This window comes from Vanessa tameamea, chromosome 2 (assembly GCF_037043105.1).
Source record: "Vanessa tameamea isolate UH-Manoa-2023 chromosome 2, ilVanTame1 primary haplotype, whole genome shotgun sequence".
Classification (NCBI taxonomy): Eukaryota; Metazoa; Arthropoda; class Insecta; order Lepidoptera; family Nymphalidae; genus Vanessa; species Vanessa tameamea.
Genome location: NC_087310.1, coordinates 11,195,001 through 11,210,654, shown reverse-complemented (window position 1 = coordinate 11,210,654; position 15,654 = coordinate 11,195,001). Strand labels below are relative to the sequence as shown.

The 15,654-nt window shown below is 33.0% G+C and overlaps 3 protein-coding genes across 4 annotated transcripts in view; 2 read left to right on the top strand and 1 right to left on the bottom strand.

The window, feature by feature from the left end:
- Window positions 1-327: 327 nt before the first annotated feature.
- Topors (Topoisomerase I-interacting protein) lies at window positions 328-5,026 on the top strand. Its single transcript, XM_026642135.2, has 5 exons — window positions 328-499; window positions 1,068-1,290; window positions 1,510-1,679; window positions 2,395-2,604; window positions 2,691-5,026. The coding sequence occupies exons 2-5, from the start codon at window positions 1,084-1,086 to the stop codon at window positions 4,168-4,170; spliced, it is 2,067 nt and encodes a 688-aa protein (XP_026497920.2). The 5' UTR covers window positions 328-499; window positions 1,068-1,083; the 3' UTR covers window positions 4,171-5,026.
- Window positions 5,027-5,735: 709 nt separating this feature from the next.
- On the bottom strand, window positions 5,736-15,020 carry LOC113402027 (mitogen-activated protein kinase p38b-like). Of its 2 annotated transcripts, none has more exons than XM_026642142.2 (9): window positions 14,776-15,020; window positions 14,206-14,342; window positions 13,458-13,651; window positions 12,849-12,958; window positions 10,243-10,367; window positions 8,850-8,929; window positions 7,954-8,075; window positions 7,592-7,722; window positions 5,736-7,057 (listed from the first exon to the last, which is right to left on the bottom strand). In XM_026642142.2, the coding sequence occupies exons 1-9, from the start codon at window positions 14,877-14,879 to the stop codon at window positions 6,978-6,980; spliced, it is 1,083 nt and encodes a 360-aa protein (XP_026497927.1). In that variant the 5' UTR covers window positions 14,880-15,020; the 3' UTR covers window positions 5,736-6,977. The 2 variants fall into 2 exon arrangements, with proteins under 2 accessions (XP_026497927.1, XP_026497926.1); XM_026642141.2 differs by lacking the exon at window positions 8,850-8,929 and adding an exon at window positions 9,604-9,683 and having other exon boundaries at window positions 14,776-15,019.
- Window positions 15,021-15,393: 373 nt separating this feature from the next.
- The window catches only part of LOC113402030 (uncharacterized), a 1,180-nt gene continuing 919 nt past the window's right edge, over window positions 15,394-15,654 (top strand). The window contains exon 1 of the mRNA XM_026642145.2: window positions 15,394-15,654. This exon is cut by the window's right edge and continues 61 nt beyond it. Coding sequence (XP_026497930.2) covers window positions 15,473-15,654 — 182 coding nt within the window. The 5' untranslated portion in view covers window positions 15,394-15,472.

The window sequence follows — 15,654 nt, the reverse complement described above, 5'->3', positions numbered from 1 at the left end:
GATACTTTTAATATTCTTCTCGGTAGAATCTACATTCCGATTACTTAATATACCGTTTTACTTAATATAGTTTGTTTAAATATGACGATTAAAAATGCTTATAAAAGCTTACTTGGAAAAAGTATTTTTTTTTTGTAGTTTTGTTTCAAATATTATTCATCGATCTGAGGATAAAACTTCTTTATATCTTATATTGATATTACTTAATTATTGTAACCCATTTTTATTACTTTTAATAATAGTGTATATTTTAATATATAATTTTTTTATTGCAATTTTTTAGTAATGGCAATCAATGATCTATTTATTATTTATATTTGAGTATGTTCACCCAATACTGTTTCTTGTCAAGATACATGTACATCAGAATCACGCACTACGACAATAAAATAAAAATCGTTGCATTACAGTAAAATAGAGCTTTGCAGCCATAGTGCAAATGTTAAGAGCTAAAAATTTTGAAGTATTGATTTCGGTGTGATTTAGCCCTCATGAAAAGGTAATCATTGATTTGTAATGTACCTTTCTAGACTTGTTTGTCAGGATTTGAGGCACAGTAGGTGACAAATTTAAGTTCAGAGAAGAATTACGAGACTTAAAGCAGCCATCAGATTTGACTAATTATTACCTGGTGTTTATTTGAGTGATAACGTTCTTTTATTTCGGTTACCAAATTGAATCAGTTTTGATTAATCGAAGTCAATTTAAAATGGCCAAAACTCAGATCCAGAGTAGACATGTAAATAGGGCTCTGAATTAAATCTGCATATATTGCTTTAGAGCCATTGTAAATTGAACAACTTATATTCAATTATAAAAGTCAATATTTCATTATGTCATTTATACATTGAAATATTAAAATACATACATTCTATATAAGATTATTTTCAATTGGTGTTTTGCTTTTAAACTGAAACATGGATTAATAAATTGGATGCTATTGCTTACAGCAATTATGTATAAAGGCTTAAAGATACATTTTGAAGGTATAAATATCTATTAAATATAATAAAAGCAAAATATCAGATAAATTTTATTAATATATGACTGGGAATTTTTAATTACAGATAGGCGCTATCAACCATGGATACACTGTCACCAGCTCAAGATGACAGTTCGGGGGCCAATCCAAGTAGCGTTAAGAGTGACGATAGTAGTCCCCAACATGAGAGCGGTAGAAGTTCACCACCACCAAAGTGTGCAATATGCCTCGGAACATGTCGCAACAAGTCATTTACTGATTCTTGTCTCCATCAGTTTTGCTTCAAATGCTTACTCACCTGGAGTAAAGTAAGTTATTAATGATATTATTTATTAAAGTCAATTATAAATATTTTGAACGATATTGATAGATAAGTTATCTGTTAATATCTGAACATGTATGATACTAAATATTTGCTAGAAAATGTATTATGGTATGTAAACTCTATTTCTGTAACATAGTTTACTAAAAGCTGATACAGAAATTTAAAGGAGAAATCCTTATTTCAATTTGCATTATAATTGCAGGTTAAAGCAGAGTGTCCCCTGTGTAAGCAAAATTTCAGATCAATTATTCACAATGTCCGATCAAACCATCAGTATGAGGAATATATGGTGGAACAAAGGCAGACTGATGAAATCGCTGATAGAATTGAAATTGACAATATCACAACAGCTACCAGACGATTTAGATACAGGTAATATGTTTGTTATAAATAAAAAACTGATTATTTAAAAATGTAATACAAAAATTGGGAAATTTCTGTAAAGCTTTTATTACTTTGTTTAAAACTATAATTCCATGGTGAACTATGTGACTTGTTTTAAATTAAAAATTGTCAGTCCAATGTATTATGGGCGGGTCAGCTAGTTATAAATAAATGCTGATTATCAACTGTGTAGAGAGTAGTTTTAGAGAAATGTGTCCCTTTTAAAGAACAGGCAATAAAATTTTAAATAAAGTACTTATTATTGTGCAATGTCATGCTTATCTTGTTTCATCACAACTTACCCTTAATCAGAAATGATAAGCTTTGTTCACTCAAGAGTAAGTATTGGCATGCAAATATAATATGGTGTAAGGTTTTATAATTATAATTTACTTTTAACTTTGACATTAGTGCTTTGGGAATGGCTTTTGGGGTTTTGACTCCCATTTTAAAATGTTGATGAATATGTTGGTTTGTTGATATCCCCATAATGATACTTTTTAATGTTATCTATTTTTTTTATTCTGCCTCTGTTAATACTACTTTATGAATATATATATGATTTTTTAAAATTTAATTTCATAAAAACATTTTAAAAAATATGTTTATTTTTCAACATCATTAAAGAAAATTGAAGTATAGTTATAAATAAGAATAAATAAGATTTGAATATGAGGCCTTTTGATGACATTAATCCGCCTAGGACGACGCTGACGCTGCCGCGGCGGGAGACGATCGCCATCCAGCAGCTGTTGCTGCACTACCCCATGATGGCGGACGTGTTCCCCCCGCCCGCGCACCGTCGCCGCTCCCCCGCCTCCTTCCGTCGTACCGTGTACCGCTACAACTTGTGGGCCAGACCACTGCCTGACTTTACTGGCAGGTTTAGAGACTGTTCGCCTGAATTTTACAGGTGATTAACGCTTAGCATTTGTACTTGTAATGTAACCAGAAATTATTTGATCTGCTAATACTTACTGGATTAATTTCATGTTATAGGTACAATGACTCTCAAATGCATCGGCTAGTACCGTGGCTGAATAGGGAACTACATTATTTGTTAAATGAAAACATTGGACACATTTCCTATGTCATTGCACGAATTTTAGAATTACTCCCTCAGTACCACATCAACTCGTCCGAGTTCAGAGAGACGTTGCAAAGATATTTCGGAGATAGAACTGAACATTTTCTCCACGAGTTATACTGCTTCGCTTCCACGCCCTACGACATGACCGGCTACGATCGCAACGTACAATACACCACGGACACGAGAGTGTCCACGATGGTCAACGAGGTAATATCGAGCTCGGAGTCAGAGGCCAGCGCTGACTCCGACATCGTCATGATCTCAAGTTCCGAGCCGGCCGACCCGCCGCCCGGCCCATCCCGGGCGCCCGCACCGGCTCGCGTACCGGCCCCCGTCTACCCGCAGAACTATATTCCCGAGCCGACGGCCGACAACGTAATTCCCATCGAAACGATATCTCAGTCAGATACAGACGACGACTCATCGGAGGTCATGGTGGTGGGGTACATAAAGCCGCCCCAGGACCGAACGCCGGAGGTCGTCGACCTTCTGGGCTCGGACAGCGACGTGATCGTCCAGGAGAACGCGCCCGCCGAGCCGCCGGGCGACACCACCGACGGCCGGCCCACGCCGCTCGTGAAGCTCACGCTCAAGCGGCAGGTGCCGGACTCCGACAGCGACAGCGCCTACACGCCGTCGCCGTCGCCGCCGCGCCCGCGCCGCCGCCTCGGCTCCGCGCACTCGGCCAGCACGGCCGACACGCGCCGCACCACGCCCTCTCGGGACGACCGCTCCTCCGTCACATCCTACGCCTCCACTTCCTCTTCCCCCGCGTCCTCCTCCTCTACGAACCCCTCCAGCGACTCCGATTGTTCGAGGACCGAGAACAAAAGGAAGAAGTCTCGGAGGAGAATCGAGTATACCGAGAGAAATAGGAGGAAACAGAAAAAACTTTCTCATCGCAGAACCAAAAAGTCTCCTAACACTCCGGCCGGGCGAGAGAAGCGAAGTAAACGTAAATCCCACTCCGGAAAGGGCGTCAAGTCCACGAAGAAGTCAAGCGAGGCTGTTCCCGCCACGGCGTGCGAGGAGCCGCCGCTGCCGAATCTAGACCAGCCCGGCACCAGTGGGACTTCTAGAAATAATAAACGTAAGTTAGAAAATAATGTTAATCGTCGCAGATTAAGCCGCGAGAGCAAAAGACTGAGGAGTGTTGTTAACGTAATTAATAGTCAAAAAAACTCTGGTGAGTCGAGTTGTAGTTCAAAATGTAGTTCAACGAATCGAAGTTATAATACAAACAATTTTACGCTGGAGTCAGAGGCGAAACCGGACGATACGGACCGGTCGACGGGCAGCAGCGCACGCGGAATGGTCACGGACTACTCTGATTCCGAGGACGATCTGCCCCTAAATCTTTCTATAGCGAACGCATTCTCTTCACTGTAAATATCTCAAAAACATAAACAAACATTGTGATAATTTTATATTATTTATGGATTAACTATCTTACTATTTTAATGAGCTGGATCTCGAAAGGATCGCTTAGTGTGTCATGCATCTGTACTGTTAATTCATTCGTTCATTTTAATATTTGCTAATAGAATTAAAATTTAATGTAATATGTAAAAATCATTCAATTAAATTATTTATTTTAATCCAACATTTCTGAAATAAAAAAATGAGACTCGGAACAGATCCTAGCATCATATCGCATGCCATGTTTGTAAATATTATAGTAACTGCTGTTCTCTTAACTTTTTTTTGTAAGATATCTTTTCATTAATTTTCATCCAAAGTCTAATATTGATTTTCGAAAATTGCTAAAGACATTAAGCGTTAACTTATTGACCTTAATCGCTTGATTGTATCTAATACGATCATTGTTGAATAAAGTCTAATTCGAAGTAATTTTACTAAATGTATTATATTCGATCAACTGGCAAAATCACAAGCTATATGTACAAAATTATTCAAAATACAATGTCGTTTTATAACACCTTTATTTTAGGATAATGTTAGATTTTGTTTGAAATACGGGTATTTTCTATCGAATTTGAAGATTCCATTATGATTTACAATGAGTTGATATATAGCGAGATGTTAAATTAAACCTGAGATACTTAATTGTCATAAAGGAATACGAATGTACCAACAGGACGTTGAGAATGTAAATACGGCTACGTTCAGTACGTCTGATGAGGTTTCATTATTTTCATAGAAAAACTAAAACCGTAATTCATTTGTACAAAGTAAATCAGAAGTGCTGAACTGTGTCGAAATAAAAGTTAATGTACTCAATTAACCCGGAGTTTTATTACATTTCAATTGATAATTATGAAAAGAAACAGCAATACGAGTACTATAACGTGTAAGTATATTTTTAATACTCCTTTGAATTATATATATTTATAATGTAAAAAATTGCTCGCGGCAAGATGGCGCACCAAAACATCGTGGGAACACCTATAGTCTATTCCAACCACGAGGACAAAATAACCAATCTGACATCGAATTGACGCGGTATTATTGGTCGAGAGCTTGAATAATCTATGATATTTATGGATTTACGATAAAATGCCGTTTTGAATGTCAACGAAACTGTGACGTAACTTAGGAAGTTAATTAAAGTGGATATAAGTATTTAAATTGAATAGCGTTGTTTTATAAATAAAGCTATATACATAGCTGTTCTGTGGAATACGTATATCTAATATTTGTTTCTTTATTCCTTCTTCTATTGGAGCAGGCTTTAAAGGTGGATAGGCATGAAATTGTTTCTTTCTCCAAGTTTCATTAAATATGTAAGTGAATTTAATGTAATAAAGTAAATTTTAATTTTGAAATTTAAATTATTGAGCATCCACCAACAGCACTGGAATAGATAGAATAAACTCTAGAATCATAAAAATCGCTCGTGGAGCTTAAACATAGTCGTTTTTATAAGAGATAGAAATAGAACATTCGTTTGTCAGTAAGGTAAAATTTCTTAAGTTAATTAAATAAAAGATAAATTCGAGGTAAACTTATATTCATTCAAATACTAAACTTAAGTCAAAATAACAATACATTACAATAACAAGATAAAACTTGTTTGCACGTCGCACATCGAATACAACAACGCCATGTACACTTCGCATGAAAATATTTTAAATTAAGGATTTGCGCCACAGGTGTTTGCAACTATTGTGACGGAGTTGTACTTGATGTGGCAATTAATTGAAGGGTAACATTTCTGATTATGGCAATCGGTTTTTAAACCTGTTAATAAAACAATTATAAAATATATATATTTTTACTTTCTTAAACTTATTTAAAAAAAAAATGAGCAATAATGATAGCCATCTAAGATGGACGGTATTTTCCAGTATGCATTTTTCTTATTATATAATGACAATAAGTTCGATGTTATTGCACTTTTTACCTATTTTCGAAAAGCAATACAAAGCGTAAGATATTTTAAACTGCATTTTAGTGCTCAATAATACATTAGGCAAATTTCCATGACAATGCTTTTAAAATTTATCCAAACAGATAAAATAGCCCTAAAATTATAAAATAGTTTTATAATATAAAAAAAAAAAACAGATTGAATAGTGTAAGTAGTAAATAAAGCTCTTAGATCGTTTTTAAATCACTAAGATTAAAATAAAATACAAATAATTAACGCAAAGCTCATTAATGGGCAAAAGAATAAATATTACTTAAAAGATAAAATACGAAATTCATCGTTTTCAATAAACTCTACAATAAATTTTAATAAGACAACTTATTTTATTTTGATATACGTACTTGGAATAAACTTATTAAAAAAGTGTCTATGAAATTATAATAAGCGTCCATAGACAAGTAAGGCTGCGATCGTTGTAGAAGTTTTAAGTTTATTTATACTGTTACATACTGACCGACACAAAAGTGTTATTTAATAACATCATATAATCAATACGTATAAGAATTGACTTTTGATAACGGAGACAGACTTCCGGGTTAGTTGCTCCCCTTATCAGAAATTTTATAATTTTAATTTTATTTATAGCGGGTTCACAGTTTGATTGAACGGGCATGATTTTATATCAACAAAAAATTTAAAATATATTACCTTTATAGAGAATACATTGGCGTATTAGTAATACTCTATGAGAATAGTTTTTTTTCTGTATTATAAAGTAATCCGGACGCCTGCTCCATTTATTACGTCTAGTCCAATAATTAAAATGGCCTATGGCCTATATATTTTTAATACGATAATATGTAGATTACGAGGGGTTAACTTCGATCACCGTATTCATGTGCTGCGGATGCGGCTTGAACTCCACTACTTCTTTCCATACTAGTTCTGTAGAAAATAAATATGTTTAAAAATCTTTAACATAAACGCATACAATGAATAAATATCCCTGACTGATTTCGACCACAGCGGCCTTTCATAATGGAGCAACTGCGAATGCGTATTATAACCAGGTAGGGGCGTGGGTGGGCACAAACACGAGTAAATTTGGAGACCCTCCTTCTAGAAAAAAATTGTAAGCCATAATTTATAACAACCCTTCTAACAAAACCCTGGACAATGGCGCATACATAGAATCACTCTCGAGTTACCTTATTCATAAGCCGTTGGGAGGGCAATCCCACATAAAGGCAGGTCAGACTTAGGACAAGGGGTTTTCAGCACTGTCAAACTAAATTCCTTAACTGAAAAGCCTTGACCAGACCCACAGATTTGAACCCAAGACCTCAGGATCATCAGCCGCATATATAAGTTAGCCAGAGCACAAAATTTTTTTTTTACAAATTAATTTATAAGCAAATTGCTACAATACGATGAATTCGTCCGGAATGGTATTTCTAGAAGACAGCACAGGCAGGTTACCTTTCCACTTGTCAACGGGCAACTCCATATCCTCGAAGCTCTGGTCGTAGGGCGCCGACACGGGCTCGTCCGTGGGGTCTGCGTACTGCGACAAGTACTCGTGCGCCAGCGCCTGCTCCGCCGTGATGCGTCTGCGCATGATTAGAGGCAGGAGTAAGCAATCACACATATAGAAACAATTAAACACCACTAAAGTTTAAATGAATACACAAGAAAATTATGTTGTAAAATGTAATAACTCCAAAGACTACATCTATTTGGTTCTATTATTTAAACACATAAACCATAAATCAGCTCAGATATTTAAATATATAAAAAATCTGAATATCACATTTTTGATGTTTTTATAATACAATACGCACTTGTCAGCGTCGAGCTCCAGCATGAGCTCGAGCAGATTGACGGCGAGCGGGTTCGCGCCGCGGAACACTTCGCGGAAGTCACGTCTCTTCAGTGTAGGCAGCGATTGGATGTAATTACGTGCCTGAAATTGCCAGAACGATAATTTGTAAAGTAAAAACTCGTTAATAGCTCACTGCTGGACGACTCTCCTCTTGAGAAGATTTGGAGCTTATTTCACTACGCTACTCCAAGACAGGTTAGCGGAAATACATTTGCGAATAGCGGATGCGGATTTTTATCTGAAACTGAAGACGATCACATGATGTTTTCCGTCACCGCCGACTACGAAATGCATTATAAACAGAGCACAAGGATATTCTGTACTACTTGCGAGTATTTAATATTTCCCCATTTCGGTTTTCGAACGCTTTATTTACTAAGTTTGTACTTCAATAATAATTTAAAAATAATTGCTCATAATAATAAAACATTGAAAAGTATCACCAAGACAACACGCGATACTATAAACAAAAAATCACAAAGATCAAGACAAAATGGTTACAATGCTCACAAACTTTGAACGAGACAAAATTAAAAAAATATGATCGCTTAATAATTAAACAAAAACTTTTTCGTTCAATTTCTTTCCAAAATTAATAAATTATTCGGCAATGTTAATATTAAGTCATTCGGAGTTTATTATTCAAAAGCATTAGAAGCGCGACACGAAATCCAAAATTGATATAAACTGACCCAATAATGAATTTTGTTATAAAAGAAATATTCAACAAAAATTATGAGACGCCTCACTCGTGAGGTACAACAGCAATATACCCGGTTATTGAATATGAATAAATTTACAACAACATATAATATTGGGTACATTATTATCAAAGTTACTGATTAGTTAGCTTACCTCATCGCTTATTATTTTGTCAATCGTCTCTTGTTCTGGTTTTCCGCACAAAAATAATATTCTTGTGAGATGATCAATATCTGAACGCGTAAATGTTAAGGCAAGCACAAAACTTACACAAGCATAGTAACGAGACAAAACCAGAGTTTTATTGAAGCACCAGTCCAAGCACAATAAATATTAGACAAGCTTTTAATAAGTGCCCATATGCAGATCATTATAAACATTTATTTACAAATTTGTGATATATAACATCACGTACGTCACGTACAAATATGGCTCTTTTCTGTAACCTCTTCCAATCGAAGGAGTAAAGTTAAACAAACCTTGGGTTTACATATTCCATGCGATTTGCTAATTGCTCTGCTATATTATGTACTAAAAACGGTACTTCATTAACATAGTATTATTTTAAAAATAATACTATGCCACTTAAGTACCTGTAGTACTTTAATTTTAATTCCAAATTCTAAAAAAATATTCATCAATATTCAAAACGAATCCATAATGAATACCATAGATGTTATTTAAGATCAGGACCAGTGGTATTACGTAATTTCTATGTAAAAATTGTTTGTTTGTCTTTACTACTAAGGTTGGAATAGACTATTGTTTAATACATAAATACCATTTCAGATTTGTTTATTGGCAATATTAATATTAAATGCAGATTTCTTACATCTAAACATATTCAAGTATGTACAATGTACATGTCTTTCAAACGGAATCTCCCACAAAGTATGGATATACTCACAGACTCTGAGGATATTTTCTGCATGAATTCCTGTGCTGGTGTACCAAGAACTTCCATGATCAAATTTAACTGATGAATATCTGTTGGTCCATTAAGGTTTACAAGCGAAATAAAGTGAATTTATGCTACGTCGAAAGCTAAAATACAGTGTTACCACAAAAAGCATTTTCTAATGTTTTAATTATTGATGTGATGTCATTATTAAAATGAAACGTCTTTGGGCGCGATGAGAATACATTTTAAATACATCATTCAGTGAAACATTTCTAAATGTGACATTCGGATGCAATAGTTTGTCCAGCTTATTCTTTGTTGCACAGGTCTTAATTTTATTTTTTCATTTGTTATTTACTACTATACTAATGCTAATCTTATCCTATATTTATTTAGATAGTAAATATTATATATAAGTGTTTAAAACTTACCTCAGTTATATTTAAAACTCAATATCAGACCTCTTCAGTTTTCTACATAAAATCATATACAATTTTTTGTCATGCTCATCCTTTTTAAATAATAATATAAAGTGTACAAGGTGTTATGGTACAAGTACGACATTAATTAAAACAAAGTTATATTTAAAAAATCAACTATATCTACTATCTACGACATGAAAAATTAGAAGTAACAAAAGGATACGGTCTGTGCCAGGGAACAGAGTCCTGCCGGTCAGTAGTTCGGCCATGATGCATCCGACAGACCAGATGTCAACTGTTTGATTGTAGTGCATCCAGTTGAGCATGATCTCTGGTGCTCTGTACCACCTACAGACAATATCCACGTGTATCACATCCCAATCAAATACAATAACAAACGTTCACGTCATGTATCTTTGGCGCTTTGAAACTTAAAACATACCTAAAGGGGGCGCAGGTATAGACGTATAAAAAAATGGTATCGTCCGAAAAGTTACATCGAGAATTAGATTTTCTGATTTTATTAAATAGTGCAATTAAAAGCTTATTTTTAAATGAAGTTTTTTTATCAAATTATTCATGATTCACACTTATCGAAGTTAAGAGGACAGTCCTTGCGGAACGCCTAAATAGCGCTTACTATTTTCAAAATATCTTAAAATTGGAGCATTGATTATGGATGAAAAAAAAACATTCGGTATCTTAATAGATAGATCTCAAGTTTCACCGCATGATATTTATAAAATTTGTATCAATAACCTAGTAAATTCATCGTCAACATCACTCCAAACACTGAAATCGACCTTTTCTTTTAAGCTATTTAGCTGCTTAATTAACATTTTTTAAGCTATTTAGCTGCTAGTTTATACATGTATTTTTGGTTAAATGGGGACACAAAAGTGTAAATAATAAGTTCACCGTGTTCAATTTCTATTATATCACACAATATTATAGTAATTTTTATTTAAATATTGCTTACTTTTTGGCATTCGTCGTTCATACTTTTTAGTATAGAGAAAATAATTTGACGGTTTTGACTTATTATTCGACATCGCTGTCAATAAATTTTCAGTCCCTCCCCAGAGCCCAAGGTGGGAGCACGTCAGTTTTTATTTCGAGCCGAGTCTTATAATTTCGCGAATCGTCTACGCACACATAGACAAGTTAGCAAATAGAAAAATGCCTATAACCCTTTAACCTTTTGTCATAATAGTTATAGACTTTTTTTGTAACAAACTATAATATATTTGTTACACTTAAGTATTAAATCTAAAAAGTGTACGAACCACTTTCCCCTAATGTCGAATTAAAAGTACAAAATTGTAAGGATGAACATAGTGAATACCTGAATGTACCTGAATGTAATGTATTTTTTGCACTATCCTGCTTATTTTTTTCTCTTAATACGAAATTTAAAACAAACGCCAACTCCCCATACTCATGTCGTTTAGTTCGTCTGCTTAATTCCTAATTATTTAAATGCTTAATTAAAATAGTGCATAGTGCTAAGCAAAAACGGTCTTTAATTTTTAGTTAATTAAAAAAAACTGATTAATATTTACCTCCATTATTTTTATTTATAAAATTTAAATAAGTGATAATGTCATGTGTCTTAACGCCCTAATTCGGTATACCTACCAACCTTAAAATATCCAGAAAATAATAATTATTTAGTTAGAGGAGAGCAGAGAGAGCAGAATCAATTAAAATCATAATGTATATGAGGCATCTTAATGCACTCTGACCGCACCCTATGCTAACAAATAATTTATAATTGTGTTTGCGAGTGACAACCTTATAGCTAATACATTACTCGTAATTAAATGTATATTTATAAATCCTACGTTATGAACGCGCAATGAAAATTTAATTTATTCGTTGCACCGAAAACAAGCAACTAATTGTCTCCGAGGATGCGTACAATACACTGCACAATGCAACTGTATTATTGGACGGTACCTATGTGTGTGTTCTAAAATAAATTCCCACGCTTACAAACTACGCTCTTAAAAATTATGTTATGCCACTGTTTTGAGTAAGAGGAATGCAAGCTAATAACAAAAGTAAGTATAGAAATTAACTTACGCCGACTGACTGTAGTCAATGTTGACTACAGAGAGTCATATGACATCTATCTAACATTATGATATATAATCTTTAAGATATATAACAATAATAATAACATAATTGATTTTATTTGTAATAGATTTTAAATGGGAAAAATGAGTATTCGTTTTACATCTATTATAAAACACATGTGATAAATCTAATATGCTTGCATTAATTTATAAAATAAATAATAACGAGTTATATAGTACTCGATATAGAGGCTATAAGACAAATAGATTCTGTGAAAGATGTACTCAATGACATAAATGGGAGGTACCAGATATTCATTCATTCAGAGACTCTTATCACAAGTATTTTGAGCAACTCAGGAAAAAGTTTACAACCTCAACATATTTTACGAAAGGATCAGTATAAATAACTAAATATATTATAAAAAAAACTTTTAGTACATGATCAGAAAACATGGATTCAAAAAAAAAATTTGAATTCTAAACCTAATATGTCATAACCTATCAAAATTTGAACAAAAAATAAAGAGATTGTACCTTTATAACTAATATAATTTATAAAAAAAATTTATACCTTTTCTTTCGATATCCTTTCTTCTTAGTAATATATTACATGGAAGTATTCTACAGATATTATATTAATAAACTGGTATTATAGTGTTAAAATGCCTTATTTGTTTCCCATGGAATTGTCTGGCAGATTAATTTCTAAAAGTATTCAAAATGATTATAATAATACTTCCATACATACCTTGTGGCAACATAACCCGTCATTTCTGTCTCGGTTGGTCGAGCCAAACCAAAATCTAATATTTTAAGTTCACAGTCTTCATTTACAGCGATGTTTGAAGGTTTCAAGTCCTAGAATTATTAAAGTAACACCATATAACAGTAGTACAGATTTAAACTAATTATTGTAGATAACAAATTCTTCCCCATATTATGAAATTTACAAGTTATTAATTGGCAGTTAAGATAAATTTAGAGTTATATTTATAGCTATTTTTGGCAAGCAATTTATAAAAATATTGCAAACTTTGGCCACAACTCGTGGCTTCCCTTCCTTGCATTATCTATATATAATGGTCTATATCTCACTTCAGCCTATAAAATATCTCTATGAAAAGTATCGGATTGATCCTATGTTGATGTGTAAAAATAAAATAAACCAATAAAAAGAAAAGGAATTTCCTTTCACAATTCTAATATTATCAAGGATATGCTACTATCCTCTCGGATAGGTTATGTGGAGAGTTCTCCAATAAATTAATTTTTAACCAATAATAATAAAATATAACTTAACAATTATAAGAAAAATTCTTTTACAGTATTCTAAACCAATAGTTTCGCAGTTTCTTACCCTGTGAATAATTCCAGCCGAATGTATATACTTGAGACCTCTTAGAATTTGATAGACAAGGAACTGAACATGTTCATCTGAAAGCTTTTGAGTGCGAACTATGTTATTTAAATCTGCACCCATCAGATGTGTTACCAAGTAAACTTGTTGGAACTCCTCTAAGCCTCGTTCCGGAGTAAATACATCTAAAAGGCCTGCAAAAAAATAAAAAATGCATTTATACATTTTAGGAGTAATATTAAGTTAAAACAATCACAAAACCTTATGTATGTGTAAATGTAGATAACATTAAATTGTTTTATCATAGGCAGGTGGACTAGCTAATGGGCACCTGATGGAAAGTGGTCACAACCACTCATAGAAATGGACACTGAGAGAAATATTAATTAACACTATGAAGTTCCTTGAAGACTGATCCACTTTGTTTAGTCCATTATGTTTAAACATATTATCTTAAAATCAAATAACACAACTTAAAAACAGATGAAACTTATTTTGTACAATGATTTTATTTTATATACTATTTTACAACAATAGCTTGAATAATCATTGATATTAATTATGGATTTGCTATACAATTGCATTTCGAATGTCCGACCATATATAAGTAAAATCTAAAATAAGAATGGTATTCATTAAAATTTAAAGACATAATTACATCACACTAGCATTAAAATTATATGGCTATGGGAATTTTGGGAATATACATATTTACTTATTTAATATTAAAAAAGTAATTTATACACACCAATCACATTTTCATGATTCATATGTTTTAACATCCTCAGTTCCCGGTATGTTCGCTTAGCATGGACAGCTGATTGAAAGGGCCTTGCCAATTTTTTGATGGCCACTTTCATATTATGCAAAGTATCAATGGCAGAGCTGGAAAAGTTATTTTGGATTATACATTATCAAATCTTGTTATCAGTATTATGATTATTATATTATAATTATTGATGGAATCTTTGATTAATATAGTCGTTATAATTTTTTATGTGATTATAAAATAAAAAAGTATGTGATTAAAAATAGACTAATTGCATACTAGCAGCTATTTTAAGTTTGGTATAATTTAAGTTACTCTGTATTTGTTTGTTATTTAATCAGTATAATCAATAGATAATATTTAATTAAAATTGATAGGACGTTCATGAAACCTGTTACACCCACATAAACCAGTGCTCTATTTAATTCCTTAAACATTTTTACTACTTTTATTACTTATAATCAATGCATTAAATGTGATCTTCTTTACAAAAAATAACTTAAAAATAAATACTGGCAACGTGCCTGTCCATTCTAAATAAATACATACCAAACTTGTCCGTAAGCGCCAGAACCCACAGGTGTAAGCATTTGATATCTCTCAGGTACAATCCATTCTGTTTTATTAATTTCTACTGTATGGTATCGAGGCATGGTGATCTCCTCTTCCAACAACTGCTTACAATTATATAAATAGGAAATAAACGTAAACAAAAATTAAGGTTTGCGTTGAAAAAATAATTTATCTCACTGTCACACGGCGCGACTTGCCAATTTATTGCCATTGGTATTTGGTAGCAAAATTCGACAGATAAGATAACACATTATTAAAGAAAAACTGTATTCAGTTACGCTGTATAAAAGTAAATACAGACAGGAACATTCTTTGAATTTAAATTGTACAAATATAAATAGGTTATTTATTGTCTCAATAGTTCATAAATATTTATTATATCCATAGATTTATATGGTTAAAATATAACTTAAAATTTAATAAACATCTACATCAATTTATAACATTTCACGTTGCACTATTTTTTTACATTGAGTAAAAAATCTACAAAATTGATATCATTAGCATAACTTAGATACTTTTAAGCTATATGGCTTATTACTTGGGAGTTCGAGAAATAACATAAAAAATAAAGTGCATTTATAATGTCAAAATTGACAATGTCAAATTAGAGAAAAATAGTACGAATTGGGACCAGACATCAGTTAACTGAGGATAATTAAAGTAGACAAAAATGGCACAGACAGCGGGTGTAAAGCCCATAGCCATTGCAGGTCGTGTGGCATCTGAAAGAGAAAGATGTCTTGGTATGACTGATGCTGAAAGAGCTTGGCGTAAGCAATGGCTAAAGGACCAGGTCTTAGCTTCGAATGAACCAGTTCATGTAGAAGAATATTGGAAGGAAAGAACAAATCC